Source organism: Mastacembelus armatus, chromosome 16 (assembly GCF_900324485.2).
Source record: "Mastacembelus armatus chromosome 16, fMasArm1.2, whole genome shotgun sequence".
NCBI lineage: Eukaryota > Metazoa > Chordata > Actinopteri > Synbranchiformes > Mastacembelidae > Mastacembelus > Mastacembelus armatus.
Window position 1 is genome coordinate 20,395,877 of NC_046648.1, and position 23,724 is coordinate 20,419,600.

Here is a 23,724-nt window from a genome sequence, read left to right on the forward strand (position 1 = left end):
TGTGTGAGAGAGAAAGAAATAGCATAAAATGAGATAATGACAATGAGTTGACCTCAAAATTAAATTGAGGGTGATGGGGGTTTTAGGGGGTGATGTGGTTGTGTGTTTGATACAATGATTCAATGGCTCCTGGAATAATGCATATTCTTTTTGTTCACAGTGATGGGTTCATAATTAAAGAATTTCATTTCCTTCTTCCTTCCAAAGAATGGGAGGGAGGGAGGGAGTGACGGGGAGGGAGGGAGGGGCTTTTAGGGACATTTAGGGGCAATTCCAGGTGGAGCTCCATTGTTACACTTTCAGCAGAAGAACAGCAGAGAGGGAAACCCAAACGTACACAGTGACACTCATCCCTGCCTGTAAAGCGGTCCCTCGCCCCTGGATGGCTCCCGGTCCTGGATGACAACAGAGTAAACAAAATAAAAATGTATACATTCACATTTCTTATTCTACATAATGAAAATGGCAAATTTGGAGCCCATTTAAGATAATTGCTTAATATGCAAAAATATGGTAGGCTATGAAATATTTCACTATATCTAACATTCATTAGGGTTTCATCAGTGTCTAATGTGTCATTGGTCTCTGTAAATTTCTCACCATAATAACCTGTGGATCCTTAATTTAAAATACATAGTTAAATTAATTTTCAAAGTGATGGAAGTTCATATGTTCAGACTATTTATTGTTGGTGTTTTGACTTGTCAACCACAGGTGACACTAATAACATTCATGGTGGCAATTATCCATAAATTGCAGGTGTGCCTGGAAGCCAAGCTACTGAACCAGCACATGCAACACATGCTTCCTGGCACTGGAGTAAATGGAGTGCTGCTATCATTAATGTTATTAGTTCCACCTGTGTTTGAACTGTCAAATGTCGATAGCGAAAAAAGTGTACTGAATTTCTTAACTCGCATGTATATGGTTCAGCTCAAAAGCCATGAGAAGCTGACATTTTCTGGACTGACATTGTGACATGTTAACCACAGGTCAGGCAAAGGTGAAACTAATAACACTAATGATAGCTCAGTTCCATTTATGAAAGACACAAATCTATGCCAGCGAGCAGGCATGGACAGTACAAGCACCCATGTGCCTCAAGTCAAGTATTAAGTATGAAAGGCTTGAGTTCATATGTTCAGACTTTAACTTGACAGACACAGATGAAATGAAAAACATTACTGATACATGATTATACAGCTAAAGCCAGCAAGCAAAGATGCAATATTGTGAACCCTGAACAGCCAAATGGAATAAATGATAATAAATTATTGTTTTAGATCTGTGTTTAAAACATCAAAATGAGTACTGTTAATATGTTTAATTGCAATTCACAAAGCCATCAAATGGTGTAGTGACCTAGGAAAGGTTCTCCAAAAAGCAAAACTGGCTATTTAGTATTATAAAATTAAAAATAAAATATATTGATGATTACAAGGATAATGTGAAGAAACTGGGTTCTGCTTTTACATTCTTGTTGTTTGCCATTGGACAGTTTTCTAAATGTCAGGATCTACTCTGTGCCTCCTGTTTTGGACTTTTGTTTAGGTAGTATTTCATGTGTTCCTTGTAATTAGTTTTGTTTAGCTTTATGTTTCCCATTTTCCTTGATTGCTTTCACCTGTGTTTGATTCCTAGGTCCCGGTTTCCTCTCCCATGTCTCTCTCCTTGTGTGTGTGTGTGTGTGTATGTGTGTGTGTGGGGGCATGTGTTCTGCTGAAGCAATGAGGTAATGAGCCACACCTGATGCTCATCTGGTCATGAGGAGGACCTGTATATTAGATGGCTCTCCACTACCCATTGTTGACAGATTGTACTTTGACCTATGATGGTAGCAGTTGTTTTGTTGCTCTTTTTAGTCCCCAGAAAGTTCATGTTTTCTATGTATGCTTCAGCCTTGAATGTTCCCTTGTCTGGAATTTCATCTCAGTCTCAGTAGTTGTTTCTCCTGGTTCCTGTTTGTCAGTTTGTGCAACTCACCTGCTTTTCTGTGTTTCTTGAATTCCTGTCTCCCAGCTCATACAACTCACCTGCCTCTCCTTGTTTTTGGATCCCCATCTAAATGTACTTCTCTCCATGTGTGAAACTCACCCGCTCCCTAACGCTTCCTGATTTGTCGTTCCCTGAACTCTGTAACTCAATCTGACCCTCTCCTGTGAAAACTTTAGTTCCAGTTTTGATATATTGTGTTCAATAAAAGCTCTTTGTCTGCAAACTTGGGTCCAGATAAAATATTTATTTCTAAAAAGTGACACTAAAAGCTAACCTTGTGACTTATAATGTAATAGTGTACGTCAAAGACTGTAGACACTGTCTACACTAGTGAGCTCACTGGTTGATGGCAATTACAATAATGTGCCAATTTTATGTGATAGTGGGTTGTTGATGTTAAAAAGGCTACACATGGCATCTTTAAAATGGTGAACAAAAAGGTACAGAAATGGGGAAACAGTCATTGGAGGCAATGACAGTGAGGGACAGCGTATGAATAGAAATGCCACAAAAGTATCCGATTATAGTCCAATTTTCCATGCAAGATCCAGAGCAGAAAGGGTTTGTTGTGCTGTAATGATGGCAGCAATAGATTAGCAAGGAAAGAGGAGGCAGAACGACAGATGATGGAGAGATAGGCTGACAGAACTGGCAGCACTGGTGGAAAAAGAGAGCAGGAAGATATATGGGTCTGATGGAGGAGTGAGTCATTGAAGGGAGACTGGCTGAGATAATGGGTAAAGGAATGAAAGAAGAAAGGGGATAGATGAAGGAGTCACTTAAGATGGTAATGCAGAATGCATTAAATGTGTGTGTGGGGGGGGTTTAGGGTGATGGGAAATGGAGGGATAGGAAATCGCTTGTTGGGCACGGTTAATGTGAACTGGGCTCGAAGAGAAATGACAACTTCTTTGGTAACCGAAAAGAGTTTGTACATGCAGGAATGTGTTAGGATGAGAGATGGAGGGTGAAAACGTGAATGAAAGGGAGAGAGAGAGAGAAAGCTTTAATGGGGTGGAGAAAAACAAAAATGAGGAGGAGGGTGAACAGGGCTGAGAAAATGTGCTGTATGAAGGGCAAAAATGAGAAAACTAAAGAAAACAGCATTTGAGATAGTGGTCTATATCTGTTGATACTGCTGCATATTGATTGATGGTCAAACTGAGATGAATGTCTATTTCTGAAAACAGGGGTTTGCATGCATATATATGCTCTGTAATTATGTGTATGCATCTGCATCAAATTCCGTGTGCTAACTTACGAAAAAGCAGCATGCTAGCGTTGGAAGCCCCCAGACGGTTTGAAGCAAAGCAGGTGTAGTTGCCAAAGTGTTTCTCTGTCACATTGGTGAACAGCAACAGTGAACGTGTCTTCTCGTTTTTGATCCTCAGGGTGTTGTCACTCTCTACTGGCCTGGGTGGTAGAGGTGGAGGAGCAAAAGCAAAAGAAGGAAGCAGGAAAATAAGATAAAAAGAGTGACAGAAAAAGAGAGATGACACAACATTGCACCTAGTGACTCAGCCCACATGAGAAGCTTTTTTTCCTTTGTCTCTCCAGAGACAACCACACAACACATCTCCCCTGCACATATCAGCACCTTGTACTAATAGTGAAATCTAACAGTCCATAAATAACACAGACCTCCTGCTGGGGCCTATTATACTCTATTAACATCTCTCTCTAGATGGCAAAGACTTGTCTAACTTTTTCAGTGTCTTGTTTTGCTTGATGCCAAATCACCCAAATTCTTCTCTGCTCCCTTGAACCTTTTGCAAACTTTGTAAGGGCAGTTTATGTGAGAGAACGTAGATTTCCAAAGAGCTAATATTTTTCTTCTCTCTCAAGGCTGATCTCACTATTTTTTGTTCTAAATAACATAGTGATTTGATTGCAGCTCATAAAAGCTATGCTAAGTCACTTTTGATTCACAGCTGCACTGAGACACCATTAAAGTCAGTGTCACAAAATCAAAATACGGGTCCTTTGTGACACCTGTATTAAGCTATATTAAAATTTAAAGTGAATGCCAGCATAGTGTATCAGAGGAAAAGTTGTCATTTTTCTTAAAAAGCCTAGTTTTCCATGTCAAGACTAAAATGCAAGACTGGTATTTTATGATTTATCAGCTTTGTAGAAAAAAGCTCAATATTTTAGTGAGAACAAAGGACCTTGGGGGGAAAAACATGGCTTTTAGATTTAGCTGGCTTAGTGTGGACACTGTCAAACAAATTAGCGCTAAACTTGTTTGTGGACTCACCTGTGGTCATCTCTATACCACTCGAAGGAGGCTGGAGGGACTGCCATGGCTTCACAGCGCAAGATGGCCGTCTTCCCCAAATGAGCAGGCATGTTCTTCATGTCTGTAATCATGGGAGGGTCTGGCAGACAAAATGAGGGAGGAAAGGAGTATGAAACATAAGGACACAACTCAGCAATTAGTAGTCAGTCAGTCGAGTCAGGCCAGCCCCAGGTTCCCCACAAAGTTGAAAACACCCCCAAAACAACAAAATTGAGATATAAATTAAAGCATAAATGTGCATCTATGGTGTTTACATATATACAGACATCATTGGGTTATAACCTGGGTGTAAATTGAATGGTCACCACTGGGCTTTCACAGCAATACTTACAGTTGACGGTGACTTTGACTTTGCGCTGATCAGGCGGAGCCACTCCATTGTTGGTAATGCATTCATAGTCCTCAGCCTGCTGCCTCTTGATCTCTGTGATGTCTAGAAACTCCCCTTCACTCACCAACCCATCTATTGACAGAAGATAAGATGTCAGAAGTTGCTACATATCGAATAGAAAGTGACTCAGGCTATTTACTGTAGGTGGGCTGACATGCAATATTTTTACACACAGCACAATTTAAGAGGTGGAAGATGCAGCAATTCATTAACTGATTTATTTGGACAATTGAAAACAACTATATAAAATGATTCGAAAAAAACACATTAAAAATGATACATAACTAATAACAAACACATTTAATCATATTTATCTCATGACCCAACTTACAGGTCTCAGGGCAGTTTAGTTTCAGGTGTCGGGTTAGCTGGGGCTAGAACAGTAGTGAATGCTTATGAATTCTAAGGATTAGAAGTAAACATGATTGACTGCAATGATGACATTTATTTTATAATATATAATAATAGGGATATATATCATATAGGGAACTTGCAACACCACATTAGGTGGAAAAAATAAAATATTTGGGTACTTATTGGAGCCTGGCCAAAGGTACCTAAGATGGACTTCAGCCAATCTTGACCAAAGGTTAACAACTTTTTTCAGAAATTGGGGTTAACCCTAAGCCCAACTATAACTGTCCATAACCTTGTCTGTGAAGATTCTCAGTTGTCTGGGTAAAGATGTTTAGAAGCTGAGTCGTGGCTACTGGACTTCTCGTTTTTAGGTCAACATGTTTTTTAATCCATCAGTAATTATCCAAGTAGCTTCTTCAGTCTAAGGAAAAGCTGGTAGGAATCTCAAATGTATCTTTTAGGTTGGTTTCACGTCACCCCTAGTCTGAATAGGCTCATTAGGTTGGACTATGTAAATGGGGCAAGAGTCGTGGATCCACACTCCTGAGCTGGTTTCACTCTGTGCTCACGCCCAAACAATAGGAGTGAGCACAGGTGAGGATTGTTAAGATCTACTGATCAACTCTTGTGATCCCTCTGATGCACAAAGTGGTGAAGGATTCTTTAACTTCCATAATCCTGAGACTGCCAATTTTAATACAGAACTTTTATTTCATGTTGACAAAGTCCCATATGCCAACAAAACATAATTAGTTAAGCACTTTCACTCTTTTACTCCAGGTAAGAAAATAAGAGAGGAGCAACTCGAAGAGACAGGCTAAAAGTTATTGAATGGAGAAATGGAGATCAGGGGTTTTATTGGATCAATGGTGGCAGAAAGAGTGAAAGAGAGCTGTGACAGAAGAAGAATGACAGTAAGAGTTACCCCCCACCCCCCCGTAAGTCTTAGCAGCCAGCTGTCTCACAGCCTCCAAGCCATTAGGGTTTTTTTCTTCCCTCTACCCCATTAAAGAAGTCAGACTGTGGAACACGACATAATATATAATCTCACCACTAACAAGGAAATCCAGCTCTTAAATTGCTGCTCACTTTTCCCTTTTAAAGCCCCCACCAAACATACACACATCCACTGTCAATCAGTGGACCTTTACTTCCACTCACAAACACACAAATGACTCCTGAACACATTTGTGAGCAACAGTGATGCAAAGACACACAGAAAAGATGCTAAACGCCACGATTATTCCTGTCAGAGATTAGCGCGGCGGTTCTAATTGAAGATTATACTGGAGGATTATTAGTGCAGCTACTGAACTGGAGACGATTATTTGCAGCTGCTGCAGCAGAGGCTGAGCAGGGAGCGACAACTGTGGTGATAGCTGCTTGTGCCACCCGCATTGGGTGATGCAGTAGGGTGGGCAAAATATTATTCATTCATCCCATTAGTCTAATAAATATAGCTCTTTTTGACATCTCTGTCAAGCAGGCAGTGCATCCAGCTTTGCCAGAGGGGGGGAACCTATGGTGGAATAAAGGGTAAAGGGTGGGGGGGGGAGATAATATCAGACAACTAGCACTGAAAAAATTACACACAAGACTGTTACAGATGAGTTCCAAGAAACAAAAAGGATAAAGAAAAAAAATGAGAGCAATTGAGTGCGAGAGAACACATAGAGACACAGACAGAGCGGTAATTTGCGAGAGATACCGGGTAGGAGACTGAAAGAGATACACAGATATAAAGAAGAAAAAAGGGAGAAACAGCAACATAAACAATGATAGGGAGTGTCTAGTTGGGTATTTTGCGTGGTTGGTGCTTTCAGGGACTTTTCATCCACAGTCCTTCTGTGTGATGTAATATGACATTGCAAAGCAGCACTCTCCCTCCCCTGAGATCTCAGGACCTGCATTGCACACCTCTTTCCACTTTGGTGGAAGATCATATCTAACTGGAGCTGGCCCCTGGCACTCCTACAATGGTCTGTAAAGTACTGCTCCATCAACCACTTATGGCTTTTGAAGGAGCCTGACTCCTGACCACCAGAGATAGTTGGATTGCACCAGAGAAGAGAGGGGATTGTGTGAATGAGAGGGGGGCTTTGGACTACCCTACAGTGAAACCATGGTCTCTTTCCCTGGCAGCACATTGAGCCTCACTATATCATTAGGGCACTTGATTTCTCCTCCTCTTATCCATTTCCATTACAAAAACTACCATCATGGCAGAGAGGTCTAATGTCGGGTTGAAAAAGAAAAGGATGGACAGGCTGACAGACTGTAAAACCTGTCATTTAGAAGTGTAAGGGAGTGAAACATAAGTTAGTTAACCTACATGAGGTTACAGCAGAATTTAAACCAGGTCTGGCACTCATATTCCTAAACTGACTCCATAGCTTTCTATCTATATAGTTAATTCTGTTTTTGTTTCTTAGATATATTTCTATTCTTCCTGCTGGCACCTGACCAATACTAGATTTGTGGTTTAGCTATATATCTACATTATATTTCCTTATGGTCAACAAATCATATAAAAATCAACAATGAATTGATCTAACTGTCTGAATAGCTTAAGCCTCATAAATATTATTCCCCTGTGCCCTTGCACTTCGTTACTATAAACACAGCCATAGTCTATCATAAATCTATCTCACACACACTGTTCTGTTGCTGTAAAGAGTGAACAATATGCATTAAGTTGGAGCTGAAAATAGTTCCCAAAAATGCAATACTAAGTTTTGAGTAATGTTTGCTAAAAACATCAGTGCCTAGCTTTCAGGAAATATTTTGCATTTTTCTCAGTTTTTCAAAATTGCTTTCTTCAGTATGAACCAATAAGCTTTGGGCAAAGACACAAAGTATAGGGAATGGGGAGAAATATACCAGCATACCTTTGGTTTTGTTGATGTAATGGAATGTTTTATAAGAACAATAATATAAATATTGCCAGCTATAACAATAAACATAAACACATGCACATTTTTGATGAGGACACCTTTGTTTATTAAAGATTTGGGACATACAGTACTCTACATGCTGCAGGGAACATTTGCAGAAGAAACTGACAACACTCATTTTCCACCTGGATGGCATAAGACTTAACTTCCTTTCTAGGCAACTGATTTACCCATCCAACTGCACACCTGGACCCGATTCCCACATCATGCCGCACCTGTGCCTCATCAACTTTACTCAGTATACAAACTGTACCTTTCCACAAACACCAGTCCTTTGTCGTATCACCTGTTGTGCCCCCATAGCTATTGTTTTTGAGCGTCTGTTCACATTTGCCTGACATTTCATCAGTGCTGCATGTTTCTGGTTTTACACACTGCATTTTTGGATTTGTTTGCTTCTGTTCACCACTTGCTCTTTGCTCCATTTTGGCCACATATATTCTGTGTAGCTATCATCATATAATTGACTTATTTGTGTGCACCAGAAGCACATCAGTCCATGACCCATAAGCATCCAACATGCAAAGCCTGTGTAATGGATGCCCTGATCTGTTGGTGTGTTTAACTGAATGAGACTGAATGCCTGTATGTCTCTGAGTGGGTCAATTGATGGATGCCAGTGAGAGTGAATGGGTGCAACAGACTGTGTCTGGTGAAGAAGATGGTGCATACAAACAACAGTGCAGAGCAGTATTGTTATTTGTATGTGAGTAAGGAGTAGAGAAATTGAAAAGGGTTGAACACTTTTAAAAAGTCTGTGTCTCACCTACCTACCCACCTGCTGTATGGAAATAGCTCCTCCCACTCCACCACCAAATGACACACACATTTTCAACCTAACCTTCATGTACACTCTTCTCCTCATCCCCCTCCCTGCAGTTTCTCTATGCAGTTTCTGAGTAATGGGGACAGATGGCTGGGAGCTTCTTGCTGTTTCTTTAGGCTTGTCCACCCCCCTTCTCTACTGCCCCTGATCTCTTGCAACTGATGACTTGGTTGCAAAGACTCCCACAGAATTGCAATGTGGCCCCTATCTCTTTCTGTGCAAGCTGAGGGGTTATAGGGGGAGAGGAAGAGGCGGGGGAGTTACAGGGAGGGAGGATTACTGCTGACAGAGGAGAAATGCTCTAGGCTTGCAAGTGAGGACATCTACACAGTCTGTGATGTAAGGTTTTGTGTGTCTCTGCGTGTGTATTTGTTGCAGGTGTGCATGCGTGCTTCCCTTCTTCTATACTTTTGTGTGTCTGTGGGTGTGTGATCTCTACAAGGCTAGTCCCGGCCTGAGGTACTGTACTGTGTAGGTTCACAAACACTAACTGTACAGAGAAGGACATTGCTTACACAGGAGGCTAACCCAGGGACAAACAAAGGAGAGAGGAGGAGGAACAGACCTCTGAGCAAGCCCAAAGCTGTCTATAAATACAGCAGTACAGTAGGTTGTGCAATTATTGGCCTAACAGTATAATTACATCGTGTTGAGTAGTTGCTCATGCTGACCTATTTATTATTACTGTCTCGCTGCTGCATTTCATCTGTGTTGTTGCTGCTGTAGTAAAGCTGTAAAAGCCAATACTGCTGTGTGATAAAAAGTGCTTTAACCGTGACTTTGGTGACACTGATCCAGTACCTGCCACACACAATCCATTAATTGTCTTTCAAAAGTTGAAAATAATCCGTTTTTTGTGTCTTCTTGCTTCCTATGAAACTAATGTCTTCTACAGTGTTTTCCAAAAATGTTTGCCACACATGTGCCCATATAGCACATTAAATAAATCAATACATGTTCATATTTCAACCACTGGTCATGAACTTTGAAGTTGGCAATCAAGAAAGAAACAACAGAAACAACAGAAAACAGATCCCAAGACAGCTGCACTATCATCAAAAGCACCATTTCACATGCTATAAATAATACTGATGCTAACCTTTGACTGAAAACAAAAATACCTTATTCATCTACCTAGTGTTGACTGTGTAAAAGAAACATAATGTAACACTGTGTTATATACAGTAAAAACACCAAACAGTATATTAGAAATTACACAAGTCAAAAGAGACAAACATTCTGGGCATAATTGCTAAAAATTACTGTAGAAAAATACACCCAGGAAAATTGAGTCATAGCACCTTTGTAAATTGAGTACATGACAATTTTCAGATGACACAGCACAACCATTAGAGTTCTAATGAACCCAAAACTCTAGAGGCCATGTTATGGTTATTTGCCCAACTTTAGACATTAGTGGTGAAAAAGATGTGAAGAGAAAGAAAATAAATGTTGTGCTGATTAAATCAAATGGATCTGCCTTCATCTGTGCATCCAGACCACCCTGAACTAGTTCTGATCCTGCACACTGACGGAAGCTAAAAATTTAATGCCAAAAGTGGCTGTTAGCATCAGTTGGCATTGTGATGCCAGTTGACAGAGAGGATGAAGACAGATGCTGATGATTACGGGTGGCACAGTGGGGATAATTATGTATAATGTGTGGTTATTTGGGACAAAACATTGGGACATAGGGAAAATACGAGAATATGAATTTAAGATGGGGACAGACTAAACAGATGGGTTAAAGAATGATGACAGGAATAGGGGATAAAGATGTGAGCATGAGCTGAATGCTAATAATCCTTTAGGCTGGAAAGAAAAAAAATAACTGAACAGAGTTAGGGATCAATGTGAAGAGAGTGAGATAAAGGTGAAGCTGTGAACAAGAGATCTCTGGATCTGAAGACAAGCAAACAAGAAGAGGTAGCTTACATTTCTGGTCTTTCCAGGTGACAGTGGGCTCAGGCCGACCCACTGCCAGACAGTAGAGGTTTACATTCTCTCCTTCGTTCACTGATACATTTTTTGAGATGTTGACAATTCTGGCTGGCACTGAAAAACAAGATCATGTTATTAAAATATGACCTCAAAATCCCCATTTTGTTTCATAAATTATTGATAAGGTATGGCCTTACAGCCTATTAATATGATACAAATCCCTGCAACTCAGACAGACAGGCAACCGGTTGATTAATGATCTGTGCCTGAGTGCTCATTGAATTATGCTACAATATGCTTGACCATGTATTTAAAATGCACTGAATTCCAAATTGCTGCAAATGGGCATTAAAATCTCCTCCTGACATCTAATCTAATTTGATCTTTAAAGGAAAAGGACATTTGTAGAAGTGGTAGTCAGACGATTTTTACTTTTACTTTTTAAGTGAGTGACCACCCGTGAATAACGCTTTGCCCCAAACTCACAAAGTGTTAGAGCGCTATGCATGTAGTTAGTTTGATAACAAGATGGCCCTTGAATTTAAATTGCCCATTATCATTGTTTTTAATGAGCTTGGCCCTGAGATTGCTTTTTTGCAAAACATCTACGGAGGATCCTTTTTTTTTTTTCTCTATCTTGCTGGACTGAATACTTGCAGCGATAAAGCACAGAATGGAGTGGTGGTGAAGCCGTTGCTGCTTGATGCACTAACTTGAGGGTGTAATTATTTTGTGTGATATCAAGCTAGGGTTGAAATTGCAGGCAACTTGGAATTAGGTATATATGGTCATCTGTGCCAAGCTCCAGACCCTGCAGACAAGAGCTTTTGTTTGGCTGCGGTGCAATATGAAAACTCTGTTAGTAAGTGGCTGATATTGCCTCTGCCACCTGTGAGCTGTGAACCAGGCATTGTGTTTTCATTCCTGCAGAATGTAACTAATATTCCCTGTTAAAAGTTTTCAGTTTCATCCGGGTGGTGATGTATAACTGCAATCTTCACGGCACATAGACCAAAATATGCAAAAAAAAAAACCAAACAAACAAAACCCCCCTGACCCATGCAGGGGGGAGGGGGGAGGGGGTAAAGGTCTGAGATCCATCCTCCACGCAGTCCTGCACCAATACAGCATGTCAGTCAGGATCAGTCAGACTCTCACTCACTTAGGTGTTGACTTGATGACTGAGCCCCAGTCATGGTCCTGTGCTGTCAGTTATTTAGTCAGGCAGGTGGACAGCCCCATGTGTACCTCATCTCCTCCACACAAATCCTCATCCATCTGATCTTCCTAACTGTCTGTTTATAGAGACAAGTAACCAACAGGGCACACAAAAATAACAAATGGACTTGGGCTCAGCTTATTTTTTATTGCAGATGACTTTCTGGGTATCTGTCACCTGCATTAGCTTGCTTTTCCGTAGCCAGCGACACAGGCCAACAAAGCTTTCATGACATTAATATCAGGTAATTACATTTTGATGTAAGCATAAATACCAACCCTAAACACTCAAACATCATAAACATTACGTTTATTAAGTTGTCTATCATAAACTTAAACATGATTTAACAGAAAAGGAACACTGAACGGTAACCATCTTAATTGCTTACTGTGATGTCAAACCTCAGGCACACCCAATACACAGCATTATGCTTGGATGAATGATGACAAGAATGATTATACCATTTAAAAGTTGTTTTATTCAAGACAGCTTACAATGCCAGGAGTGCACGCTTTTTTTTTTGGTCACAGTCATGGAAGAAAACTAATCTGCAGACTCTGGATGTCAAAATCTGCAGATTCTGTCACAACTCAGCTACTGACCTTGGACGATGAGGTAGACATTAGCAATACGAGGCTTGTTATTGGCCTGGAAGGTGCAGGTGTAGGGCCCCTCGTCCGTTATTTGCACCTTGTCGATGTGGATGGAGAAGTCACTGTTGTTACTGCTGACCAGTGTTACGCGCTTGTCCAGCGACCATTTATCTGTTCCAGTGAACAGGATGTTAGAGCGATTCAACCAGGCTTTGTGAGTCACCTCCTCATCAATCCGACATCTGTGAGCGAACAGTGAATGATCATCAGAGGAGAGGTCCGTTTCATATTAGATATAATTAGGTTGAAAGCATCAACGCTGAAAGGTATTTTATTGCTAGCTGTTATATTCTATAATGGCTTGAATAAATACTTGTAAATACTTTTAGGTAACTGTAAATATAAAAATGGGTGCTATATCAAAGGAAAAACAGCCTTACGTATCTTAGTACAGCACCCATGAGTCACTAGAAGAGCATGTAATGCACCTTGAAATAGATTATATGAGTCTCTTAAAGTTTTATTGATGGAATGGAGCACAATTCTCTCCCAGTAAAGCCCCTTTTTTGGTGTTTTATAATAGTGGGAAGCACCGTATTCACTCTTTATTTTAGTCTATTTGCTGTAACCTTTTGCATAACACTTCAGAAAATGAAAGGAAAGCAATATTCATTTTACACAGGTGGGAAAAATGGGGTCAGGGTCATAGAAAGTGAAAAAGTGGCCCTTTCATGATTTTTACTAAATTTCATATGAAAATAGAAGATTCATACTATTGTGACATATCTCAACAGCCATGTGGCCAGATACTAATATTTAAAGTAAATGACATAAAATTGAGACAAATATAGAATTAATTAGAAGTATGGTAAACAAAGTAATAGTGCTCCTAATTAAGAAGCAGTTGCCTCTTCATAACACTTTGGCCAGCTTTAAGACAGGAGCTACAGGCCAAAGGTGTGACTTCAGTTCTTGACTTGGCCACTAGATGTACCCAGCTTCAACTAGTTTGAGAACATGCCTCATGTTTAATTGGTATGACCTGGATAAATAGCAGTGTTGAAGTAGATCTTAGATCACATGCCCAGATAGTGGCAGTGACACCCCAGTGTGTAAGAACAAGGCCTGGAAGTCTTTAGGCTACATGACACTGGACTGGATGTTAAAGTCAACACTGGACCTACTGACCAAACCATAGGTTGTTAAAATGTAAAGAAAACATTATCTTGAAAACGATTCAATCTAGGGCTGGTAAGAGACAATATAGTGAGAAATCCCTCCATAAAATTCATTATCTGTGTACACACACTTTATTAATCTATTTTTGAAATTAATCACTTCTGCACTGATGATGTTGCTACAGGACTGCAATCCCAGAGGAAATGACTGCCATAATAGCATCAAATGTGCAGCATCAGATGTGCTTCATCTTAATGGCCCGCATCAAAGCCAACAACAGCATTGTCTCAGCCATAATGCAAGTATTTTTGCCACTTGGGCAAAAGTGATTTTACATTAAAATGGAGTTTATTTTTAAAGCTCCTAAGTTTTTTGCATGTCAACCATGGGCTGTCCAGGGCAGCCTGAACCTAGACACACATCTGATTACAAACTATGCAATCACATCTCTGTTAATGAAGCTATAAAGGCAGTTCAAAGCAATGGTTCCCAAATTGCAGGCAGGACCCCAGCCCTGCAAATGTTAGAGAGGTTACCTAGAGTTTCAAGATTGCAAGAAGGAATATTCAGCCCTGGGTTGTTCAGTGTAAACTCATCCCACTTGGGTTCACGAGTAGATGTAGTTGGGAACTACTGGTTTAAAAACCTGCAGGGGCTTACCACTAATGTGAAAAAAGTTTCTAAAGACAGTGTTCTATGCTCCAGTGACTCTAACACCATTGTTTATAGCCAGCCATGAGAGAGAGATACTTAAGGTATTTTAATGTATTTTTTTGATGTAAAAAAACTGTAAAGGGAAGTAAAAGGTGACATTGAGAATGAATATTTTACCAAACGGGTGCATTCGTCTTAGAGTTTTAGGGGTGGAAACACCGAAACAAATTCTCAGCATCTGCAAAACAGCTTCAGGCTAAACATCTTGATGCCATTATAGATCAGTGTTGTGGTTCCTCGATTTTCAACTTGGAGAGAGACTTGATAATGTAAACAAGTATTGATAGAACTATACTTGGCTTTGAAATAACATGCTTGATTTTAGTGGACATCCAATTTTTCTTTCAAGGAAAAAAGGACTAAAAGATGAGAGTGGTTGGTGTTAAGGTGATGAAAGCAATGTTGACTTGGATTTTATTTTTGTGCTGCTGAGTGTACTGCCAATCCAGGTCATATCCACGCAAGGGAAAAAGCAAGTTGGCTGTTTTTCTGCTTGACTGGGAGCTGGAGAAAGCTGTGATTTCTGCTTTATCACTCACACTTAGGCAGGTGTGAGGGTGACCATCCACCAAGCTGACCTAGCATCATTATTTTCACAGCTACATATGTAAAAAGAAAAAGTGGATGTAGACAAATGGGATAACTCCCACATCTCACAGGTATTATTCAATTAGCTACAGGAAAGAGAGAACCAAAAAATATGGAACAATGTGGGATTCCTAATTAAAGTTATGTAACAGAGAATTGGCAATTAAACTGTTGTGACAGGTGGAGAGAAAAGCAAACATGTTTTTCATGTAATTAGTAGGTGCAGGTGTAGGGTCAAGAGTTACCTCAAAGTAACGCTTTCTCCTTCCAAGACTGTAATGTTGTCCGGCAGGTGTCCGAATTCTGCTCCGTGCACACTAGACCCTGCCAAGAAAAATGAGAGGAGAGACCAATGAGCTTCTAATAATGGCACAAGACGCTCTGCTGGTGTTGATCAATCTCAGGTCAGGTGCTTGAGGATTGACCTACCTCACCAAATCAGAATGGGTTGCTTTCCATCCTGCTTACTTATTTCTTAGGGAAAGTAATAAATATACTGAACAAAGGAGTCACAATGTCTGCACTGACCCCCATACCTGAATAATGATTTGGTTTTACCCTGCATTCTGGTGGGATGCTCCTTCATTGAACAGCACTGATAATGAGCCAAGGGAAGAGGATTCACGCGGAGCTGTCGGAGCGTGAAATGAAAGGACAGCTACGGTAACAGAAGGGATGCTCATACTGCCTACCAATACACACACACACACACACACACACACACACACACACACACACACACACACACACACACACACACACACACACACACAAACGTACTCACAGAACAGAAGCACATGCTTGCAAAAGTACAAACACACACAACAAACTCCCATCCTAAGAGCCATTAGCTGAAGAGGAAATACAAACATGGCATTTCTGAGTTGGATTTGACAAACTCAGGTGAGAAACTTAAACAGTTTGCAATAATTTTTGTGAACTTGCTTGGACTGCAAACAAAGATAACTAAAGACCTTTATATGTTTGCACTGATATTGCCTACTGAGGTAAGCCAGTCCCCAGTAGGACACCTGGCTCTGTCCATCTAAATTCTGCAAAAACACAGCATGACACCAGATACATAAGCTTGTAGCCTCTCTCCATCTCCAACAATCTCTTTTCTCCCTCTGCCTGGAAGATGACCTCAATATCTCAATACGCTTTTTCTCTGGTCTAGCCTTGAGGTTTAATAAATGGTGACTTTATGAAATGAAGCTGCTGCAGTCAGGAGCTAAGAAGCACCTCAAGGTTTCTTAAATAGCTGTGCAAAGTCAAAGACACGTTAAGCATGCCGAGTGGGAATCTGCTGAGGGATGAGACCCAAAATGATGGCAATGCACCACTAAATGGACAAGAGATGTGGGTTTTAAATTAAAGGAGGACTTTGATTACAAAGAATATTGACAGAAGCTTCTGAATTATAATGCATATCATGGATTGCTAATCAAAAGGTTTTCTAAGTGCTTAGCAGAAAGTACCCAGTAGTGCCAACTACACTAAAAAATAATCTATCATCTCATGAAATAAGATATATTATGGTTGGTATCTTTTCCACTATTTAAGAATGTAAAAAGTGTGGTTTGGCCTCTATGTTGATATACTATTGCAAATACAGAGTATATTCAAGTCTATATATTCATGTGCGAATGATTATGTGTTTGAACCAGGGCATGTGTTGCTCATATTTGCATATATAATCAGTTGCAGTCTACATGTTTGTTGTTTATGGGTCTGTTTCTTTCCTGACATACTGGTGCAGAGCAAGAAAAGAAGACGGGCTAATGACAACTCAAAGAAAAACTGTTCTGAAAATCTCCTGCTAAAAGCTGTAATCGCATTAATGGATGCTGCTGCTGTGCTATCTAGGCTGGACAAAGATTCCAGAACTGGCTCTTTCTTTCTTTCTAAACAACTTGGGGGATGGGTTTAGCACATTGTGTCCAATATTAAAGAACTGTCACAAGCTTCCGTTTATTTGTGGTTTTTATATAGAGTAGTGTTACATAGTATCACTGTGCTCATGCATCCTGTCTTAGACTCAGACAGTTCTCGGCTCCAGCCCTCAGCTGTTCCTTTTCAAATGCACAGTAGTCTACACGCTAGACTTTATTTAGGTTAATTCAATTCAGTTCCACGGCTTGGGGCTTGGAGACGTGTGTGACATGTTGTCATAAATACACACTACCCCACATATGCAATTACAGGCACACGTAGAGAAAAGACACTATCTATCACATAATGTAACCACAGGGACACACACAATGCACACATGAACACATTTTGATTGAATGAATGATGTATGCATACACTGAATACTCCAAACAACGTTGCAAAGGTTACAAACCAGCAGGGAGCTATTCCCATTTCCCTACTCAATTCCCATTTTCACAGCTCGATTGGCACCTCATATTCTAAAACCTGCATCACCCTGCCTCCACTCCCAAGCTCCGCACAACATGATAACCAGGTCAACACATTCAGCCCACACTTTTGCTCACACACTGAATCACAGGGCTGGTCACACATGCACAAGTTTACGCAAGCACACATCAATAAGCCACAGCAGCAAAGATGAAGATTTGTCAGAGTTCATTGTGACGAACACAGCAAAGATTCATTCCACCTTCCCTGTGGAACATACAAATTTGAATTCATTTTGACACACATAAGTCAAAATGCACACGTGAACACGTCTACACAAATATTTAGCATTTCAATTCAATCGCATTGATTAAGGCACACACCCACTAATCTGTAATACATTTTGATCTCTGCTAATCACTTCAAATAGACGTGCAGACTGAACTTGTTGCAGTGACCTTGGCACAGGTAGAGGTGATCACCTAAATGTCAGCATGTGGTGCACAAACAAACAGGACCATCTGTATTTGGGAGATGAGAAGCCAACACTCACACTCCATCTTCCTTCCTCTTGTGTGCCCAGCACACCGTGAGAAGTAATCCACTGTAATTATTCTTTGCTTTGCAAGTGGACCCCTGATTTTTGCACTAAGACAATATCTTAGCGTTATGGCGTCAAGACTTTTTCTTTCATGGTGACCATGATGCACAGTTACAACTACAAGCACCCAGTACTGTCATCTGGCAGTATGCCTACAACTGGCTAGAGAGTTATAGTTAAGGTTGTTGACGATAAATAAAAACAATCATGACACCATGCACAGACATAGGAAAGAAGAATTTTTATAGTTTTTATATATATATATATACACATATATATTTTTTACAATTGCTGTGGCTTCATACTCAATAGAATTTAAACTCTTTATACAAAGAGACAAAATGTTGCTATTTTTCTTAATGCCCAAAATTGTATATGCAAAGTGCAGAACTGCAAAAAATTAAATCATCTTGGTGTCTTAATAACAAGACTAAGAGCTAGCGGCACTGTGAGACTGTACTTACTGTGGAATGCTAATGTCAGAACACTAACATTCAAGTGTCAGTGCTACCAAGGAGGTATAATGTTTACCATATAGGTTTAATATGTTAGCATGCTAATGTACTGTAAGTCAGAAAGGACAGCTGAAGATATTTATTCATAAACAAACATATTGGACATGTAATAGGTGAACCTGATGATGGCACCAGATGAAAATTCAGTGGGGTGTTTCACTCGAAACTATAAAAGAATCATCTGATAATTACCAATTTATTTGGTTCAGTTTCAGTGAAATGTGAAAATGATCTTAAGTAATCATATTGTAATAAAACTGTAATTTGTAAATGGAAGGAGTGTATATGTGGGAGTTTTGGCTGTAAAACAACAAACTGTCCATTTAACAATATCTGAGTGAAGGGCAGCATTTATCTTGTCTTTGATGTATCCCTTTTGGACTATTAATTTAAATGTTAACAGCCAAACACAATGGACATGATCAAACAGAACATAACCACTTTTACAACCAACAGTATGCTGCTGCTTTGCCCAAACTGACCTCTCAGTCCAGACTTTCAGATTCTGGGCTACTTTTGGCCTTATTGATCCTTATTTCAGATTCTCCTTTTTCTCTGCTCCCTCCTGGTGCTCAGCATGAAGGCTGATGAACTGCTCGCACCATGAGGATTTAGGTGTCGTGCCCATCAAACACTCCAGAAAGGAAGGCGCTTGCCAACGGGGAAGCTTAAACCATCGACTACCCTGCAGACTCTTAATGTTTTTACACAAAACTGTTAATTCCAAAAAGCATTTTGTCTTTACTGCTTCAGTAAATTACTGAAAAAGCTGGATTTGTTTAGAGAACAGAAAAATCCTGAGCCTATAAAAAAAAAAAAAAAAACCTAATATGAATTTGAATACAGACCTGATAAATAACCAGGTAGAACAGTCCGGGTAGTGAACACTGCAGTGGCCCATGATATTGGTGTAGCCACTGGCATAATGAATTTCTTTGCTCATTGTTTTTCCAGCAGATACAGTCTGTCCAAGCTCTTGGCATCTCTTGTCCTTATTATGACCTGCACATAAATGGAACCCCGACCACCATACCATACATACACACTTGTATGATTGCGGCCTGAATGAACACCCTCCAGCCTTTGTCTGTACATAATATTGAGCCTTGGGTCTAAATTTGTCTGGTAGTTTTAAGAAAATAAAATTTTATGGACATGCCTGAGGGATTACACACAGAAAAACACTTGGCTGGCAAACCATTAATACATCTATACCGTAGCCCTTCCTTTGCTTCAGTTCTGCTGTTATACACCCTGCAAAGCCAGAAATCTGTTTTGCTCATCTGTGGATAATACTTTATCTATTGCTGGCCTATAGGTAGATACACATAATTCCCTCCACTTGTGGTTTGGTGTTTTGTCTCTGTGCTCTCCTGCAGTGTGTCTTTTGTCTGTAAAAGCATTGCAAGGCTGTATGCTCAGTACCCACGAGACATCTATTATGTGATTTGTATTCTCTTGACTTTTACATGTGCCTGTTTGTAATTGCACTTGCTACTGGCAGACACTTATGAGTAGAGCTCTATTGAGCTGTACAACTTTAGCCTGCGCAGTCCTTGCAAAGCTGTCTTTGTACTGTTCATCTTTTTCACATTGCCCTTGACGATCAAATAAACACAGAGACGAGGGAAAGCTACTTCTGAAATCATGATTGGCATCAAGGCGGATAATGGCAGAAGCTATAACAAAATCCATAACAATAATCCATTTTAAAAGTGACTGCCATAGTTTTGAAATTGAAAGAAGGAGAGACGCATAGCACAAGGTTAGAAGGGAGAGGTAAAAATAGATAGCCAGGGTGAGGTGAAGTCCTGAAAGGAAAAAGCATTGAGAATGAGGAAAAGCTGCAGTGGAATATGGAATTACAGGATGCTGTGGAGCATCACAGCAGTGGAAGCAGTAACAGTAGTAGTAGTTATACAGTTAGAGTAGCTGTTATAGAAGTTATAAAATAGCATTAGCATGAAGATGAGAGTAAAGTGCAAGGACATATTAAGTAACACTGGGGCAGAGAGTAAAGCAAAGGAAAGACACACCCGCATAATTAACACAGGCATGCTGCAGCCAATTAAATATTTACAGAGGCACTTCCCTCCGACACCTTGATGATGAAGAGAGGCAGCCCAAGGATTATCAGATGCCAGGAGCCTCAGGCAGGAGACAAGGGGTTGGGGGTGGGGGATTAAACATTAACCGGCACAGAGATCCCTTTCTCTTCCTCATCTGATCCCATTAACTCTGGACGGCCCAAATCCAACCTCATGTCCACCTCTCTGAAGAAGCTCTATTTTTTTCTGCATTCCTCCTGCTTCTACTCTTGTTCTTCATTCCACTACTCATTCAGCCACTCTACTCCCTATCGATGAAAACCCCCACTCCTCCTGGCTCCTTCCACAATTCCACACCACCTGTCAGGGATAGAGCAATGGGAGAGCAGGGAGAGAGTGATGGAGGATTGAGAAACCAACTGGATGCGCAGCTCAAACAGTACAAGATGGATATATAGGTTCCCTGATTTTCACAATTGCTGGTGAAGCAAAATTGATGTTGGCAGGATTCTACTTGACAGGAAATCTAAGAAATGTCAGAGAAGTCATGGTGAATGAATTGTTTTGAATCTGCCAGGTAATGTCATTTATTTCCCTCGCACAGACCAAAGATGTTTTTTCTGTACAAGGAATGTGGTAGACCTACTAAAATGAGAGTTTACACGACTGTCTTATTTCAACAAGAACTTCTCTGGAGAGATTGTTCTGAGACATCAAGAGATTTGGTTGAACATTTATCTGCTCATCATTCAAAGTCATATATTTGGATGCAAGGCTCCCATGTTGCAACTATTCTGACACATAAGTGCTAACAGCTTGATGAGCATGCCAAAATGATCAACATTTACAGAAAAGCAGGGAATCACCCTCAGGTGTCTAACATGGCCTCACCAAAGTCCTGACATCTGCCCCTTTTTATTGTACACATGCTGCATCCACAGATCTGCCTCTAGTCCCTCCCTCCCATCCAGCACGTCCTCCTCACCCTCCCTCCCCTTGTGTCTCCCCAACCCACTAATCCCTCTTCACACATCAATCAATAGAGCACTGCAGAGTGCACAGAGCCATACAGTACTCAATGCAGCAGTTGTACAACTTCAATGGACAGCCACAGATCTTTACCATTGAATCAAGCGTGGCCAAGGAGAAAAGCCGAGCGTGCTAAAACCCGGGACAAGCCCCACACCTCTTTCTTTTACCCCCCATTTTCCTTGGACTGACGCCTAAACCCCTTAGCAGTCTTGAAATCAATACAGTAGTTAAACTGTTACTTCCTTTCTCAGTGAGTACACACATGCAGCCGCCTTATACAAGGCCCTGTAGACTCCCCTAAATACACCCTGTACTCTGGTAATTTGGCAGATTTGTGGGCAAGTGCTGTCACTGCTTTAAAAGAGAAGCTTAAAATACTGATTCATCCCAAGTAGCTCTGCGTCTAACATCCTCTAATAACATATTTTTAAGAAATATCACAACAGCATGGTGCCTTCTATGACAGTGAGTAAATCTGTGTTGTAAATTCCCAGCTTCTTGTTATGTTATGCTAAAAGCAATCAGTCAAAGTACATTAGATGGATGAGGTGAAATATTGGTAAAAGTTTAGCAGCTAACCGTATTGTATTTAAGATTCTTTTCTTAAGAAAAGTTTATTGATGCCATATCGGCACTACATTGGATCCTTATGTGTATTAGAAAACCACAAGACAAATAATACAGAAACCTGTTTTTGCTTCACATAAATGGGCAAACCTCCACAAGTTAACCTTAAATGGAAATATATTTCTATTATCAGTTTATACAGTGACATATGATGGTAGGAAACTCCAACAAGCCCTCCAAATTAAACAAGGAAGCATTTGTAATGTTTCTCCAGCTTGAATTCTATATTGTGTTTTTTGCACAGATATGCTGTGCATTTATTGTCAATGCCTGTCAGTATTACAAAATCATAGAGCAAATCATATGGTTTATGTTCTTTATGGCAAAGGTTTGCACATTTTAGTTTCTAGTAACTATAACCATCACTGACTGATGGGTCCAGTCTCATATCTCTACAACATCATCTAAATTTTCAGAATCAGCTTTATTGGCCACGTTTGTGCACACAAATAAGGAATTTGACTCAGGTTCACTAAGCTGTCTATGTACAAAAATTAATGGAAAAGTCAAACTTTAAAAAAGGAAGCTAGGAGTTAAAATGTAAATAAATATATATTAGAAAACAAAAATGATAGGCACAAGATTCTTAAATTAATATTTTTATATATACAATGTATACAATCTGTGAACTAGTGCAAATAGGAGTGCAAGGAATTAAGTGTAACTGTAAGTATAAGTGTGACAGTGGTGTGCTATCTTACATGAGGCAGGTAACAGGTATGCAAATATGCATGTACAGTGTTATTGCACAGTGGTTATTTCTGCTACTCTTGTAAAATGAAAACAATAATTCAACTGTATGAATCATAATATTAATTATTGTCCAGCATTATATTATTAGGTCAAAATCAACAATAAAACAGTGTAATAACCCATGAATATGTTCTGGCATTTCACATTTTTGCCACTTATAGAATGTGTGTCAAATGCTGTGAGAATGAACAAATATTTCCAGTCATGAGGTTTCAGCTGGTGAGAGTTACCCTATAGTTTACACTTGAGCCTCTAAGAGGCCACAATAAAAACAGCAATTACCGGGCAATAGTGACAGAAGACAAAGAAGTGTGATAGCATGGGAGCAGTTAGTTTCGATAGGACCATTGGCTGTAAAGTGGAGTCAAAAAGAACGAGGTATCAAAAAGTCAGCTGAGTGCTGGGCAGTGTGTGTGTAAAACAGATGACCAGGCAGCACAAACTGCCAATGGCCATTTATGAAATGCTGGAAAAGTAGGACTAATGAGAAAAACAGAGCTTGATGAGAGCTTGAGAAATTCTGTCACTGTTGTTAATCTGAACATTAACTTACACCAAAACAGCTGAAATCAGGCAGTTTCTATCAAAGACAAAAGATAAATGCATTCAGTGGATTTTGAACAGTCTTGACTCAGTGTGGAGCTGAATAAAAGATTTCAATTAGCTTGTGTTTAGATTTTTTTTTATTTGCATGCATAAGGCTTTATGCACCACTACTGACTTAGCTTATT

The 23,724-nt window shown here is 40.0% G+C and overlaps 1 protein-coding gene across 1 annotated transcript in view; it reads right to left on the bottom strand.

Annotated features, from left to right (window-relative positions):
* Window positions 1-289: 289 nt before the first annotated feature.
* iglon5 (IgLON family member 5) overlaps window positions 290-23,724 on the bottom strand; it is an 83,794-nt gene continuing 60,359 nt past the window's right edge. Inside the window, exons 2-8 of the mRNA XM_026316907.1 lie at window positions 15,302-15,380; window positions 12,585-12,817; window positions 10,758-10,877; window positions 4,626-4,757; window positions 4,253-4,373; window positions 3,257-3,408; window positions 290-395 (exon numbers count right to left, since the gene is read on the bottom strand). Coding sequence (XP_026172692.1) covers window positions 292-395; window positions 3,257-3,408; window positions 4,253-4,373; window positions 4,626-4,757; window positions 10,758-10,877; window positions 12,585-12,817; window positions 15,302-15,380 — 941 coding nt within the window. The 3' untranslated portion in view covers window positions 290-291. The remainder of the gene's footprint in view (window positions 396-3,256; window positions 3,409-4,252; window positions 4,374-4,625; window positions 4,758-10,757; window positions 10,878-12,584; window positions 12,818-15,301; window positions 15,381-23,724) is intronic.